Here is a 2,077-nt window from a genome sequence, read left to right on the forward strand (position 1 = left end):
GCTATCGACTGGATACCTGTTTATCTAAAAGCCTAAATGATAAAATTAAGGTCTATATGAGGAAGGGAGATGGATAATGAATACTGTTTCTCTTACAATATGCATGAACCAACACTGTGTAATTAATGTGCTTTGGTGACTTGGGTTAAAAAAACATAAATTCTGCAGGATTTCTTTGGGTGTGATCTGTATCAACACAGCAGCTGCCTCTTAAAACACAGATACTGTAGCCATAAAATAAATGTAGGTAATGTCAAAATATCAGTGGTCTTTGGGGATTTTTTAAAAAGATGTCAGTGATTAACTCTTGGGCTTGCAAACTGGGAATCTTTTGATTCATAAAATCTCTGAGGCTTTAGCTGTGAAATTATATGGGCTACCAAATATAAGGGGCATTGGTCAGTCCTGAAACTGTAACAAGCCAAATCTGTCAGTAATCAATCATACTAAACAGTAAGTGTATAAGAAAAAGCCTCATGATTTTTGAAAACAAACAATAGTACTCAAATTTACAACTTCATTTGGTTCTCCATAAATTAACATCTTTGTTAGCACTTTCTGACATCATTTCGTGTTAACTTAAGAACTGATAGCTCGATTTTTTTTCAGATATTTTGATGGCATGACAAATCAGAAAGAAGAGGATGTACTGTATGACTAGACACAAGATCAGTTCTGTTTGTGGATTACATTTTCAGTAAGATGTATGGATCTATTTTTTCCTTGTTCTTAAATATAGATCATGAGACTTGACTGAGGCAATATACATATCATCCATCCATCTATGGCGAACTACAGCCATGCAGCTGACAACATTTTACAAAATCTCTCTCCTTTAACAGCTTTTCTGAAACTGACTTCACTGGGTTTCATAATAGGAGTCAGTGTGGTGGGTAACCTTCTGATCTCCATTTTGCTAGTCAAAGATAAGACCTTGCATAGAGCTCCTTACTACTTCCTGTTGGATCTTTGCTGCTCAGACATCCTCAGATCTGCAATTTGTTTCCCATTTGTTTTCACCTCTGTAAAAAATGGCTCTACTTGGACGTATGGGACTCTTACTTGCAAAGTGATTGCCTTTTTGGGGGTTTTGTCCTGCTTTCACACTGCTTTCATGTTATTCTGCATAAGCGTCACGAGATACTTAGCTATTGCCCACCACCGTTTTTATACAAAAAGACTGACCTTCTGGACTTGTTTGGCTGTTATCTGTATGGTGTGGACCCTCTCTGTAGCCATGGCTTTCCCCCCAGTTTTAGATGTGGGCACCTACTCGTTCATTAGGGAGGAAGACCAATGCACTTTCCAGCATCGTTCCTTCAGGGCTAATGATTCCTTGGGATTTATGCTTCTTCTTGCCCTTATCCTCCTAGCCACACAGCTTGTCTACCTCAAGCTGATATTTTTTGTTCACGATCGCAGGAAAATGAAGCCAGTCCAGTTTGTTGCAGCAGTGAGCCAGAACTGGACTTTTCATGGTCCTGGAGCGAGTGGTCAAGCAGCTGCTAATTGGCTGGCTGGATTCGGAAGGGGTCCCACACCTCCAACCTTGTTGGGAATCAGGCAAAACGCGAACACCACAGGCAGGAGGAGGCTACTGGTTTTAGATGAGTTCAAAATGGAGAAGAGAATCAGCAGAATGTTCTACATCATGACATTCCTCTTTCTGACCTTGTGGGGTCCCTATTTGGTAGCCTGTTACTGGAGAGTTTTTGCAAGAGGGCCTGTAGTACCTGGGGGATTTCTAACGGCCGCTGTCTGGATGAGTTTTGCCCAAGCTGGAATCAATCCTTTTGTCTGCATTTTCTCCAACAGGGAGCTGAGGCGCTGTTTCAGCACAACCCTTCTTTACTGCAGAAAATCCAGGTTACCAAGGGAACCTTACTGTGTTATATGAGGGAGCATCTGTAAATCTTTAGCCTTGTGAAACACTACCATTCTCTGCTAAGCAATTGTGGCCTGTAGCCATGTCTTGAGGAGAAAATCAAGAATGGGATGTCAGCAGTTGTAAGGATTTGGGCAACATTCTGCAGTCTTTGCAATAGCTCACCTCTAATCCTGTTTTAAACCTAAACGT

The 2,077-nt window shown here is 41.1% G+C and overlaps 1 protein-coding gene across 1 annotated transcript in view; it reads left to right on the top strand.

The window, feature by feature from the left end:
- The window catches only part of GPR85 (G protein-coupled receptor 85), a 3,178-nt gene extending 1,101 nt beyond the window's left edge, over positions 1-2,077 (top strand). Inside the window, exon 2 of the mRNA XM_009073644.1 lies at positions 610-2,077. Within this exon, the coding sequence (XP_009071892.1) occupies positions 785-1,897 (1,113 nt within the window). The 5' untranslated portion in view covers positions 610-784 and the 3' untranslated portion in view covers positions 1,898-2,077. The remainder of the gene's footprint in view (positions 1-609) is intronic.

This window comes from Acanthisitta chloris, unplaced genomic scaffold (assembly GCF_000695815.1).
Source record: "Acanthisitta chloris isolate BGI_N310 unplaced genomic scaffold, ASM69581v1 scaffold30334, whole genome shotgun sequence".
In the NCBI taxonomy this organism is placed as follows: Eukaryota; Metazoa; Chordata; class Aves; order Passeriformes; family Acanthisittidae; genus Acanthisitta; species Acanthisitta chloris.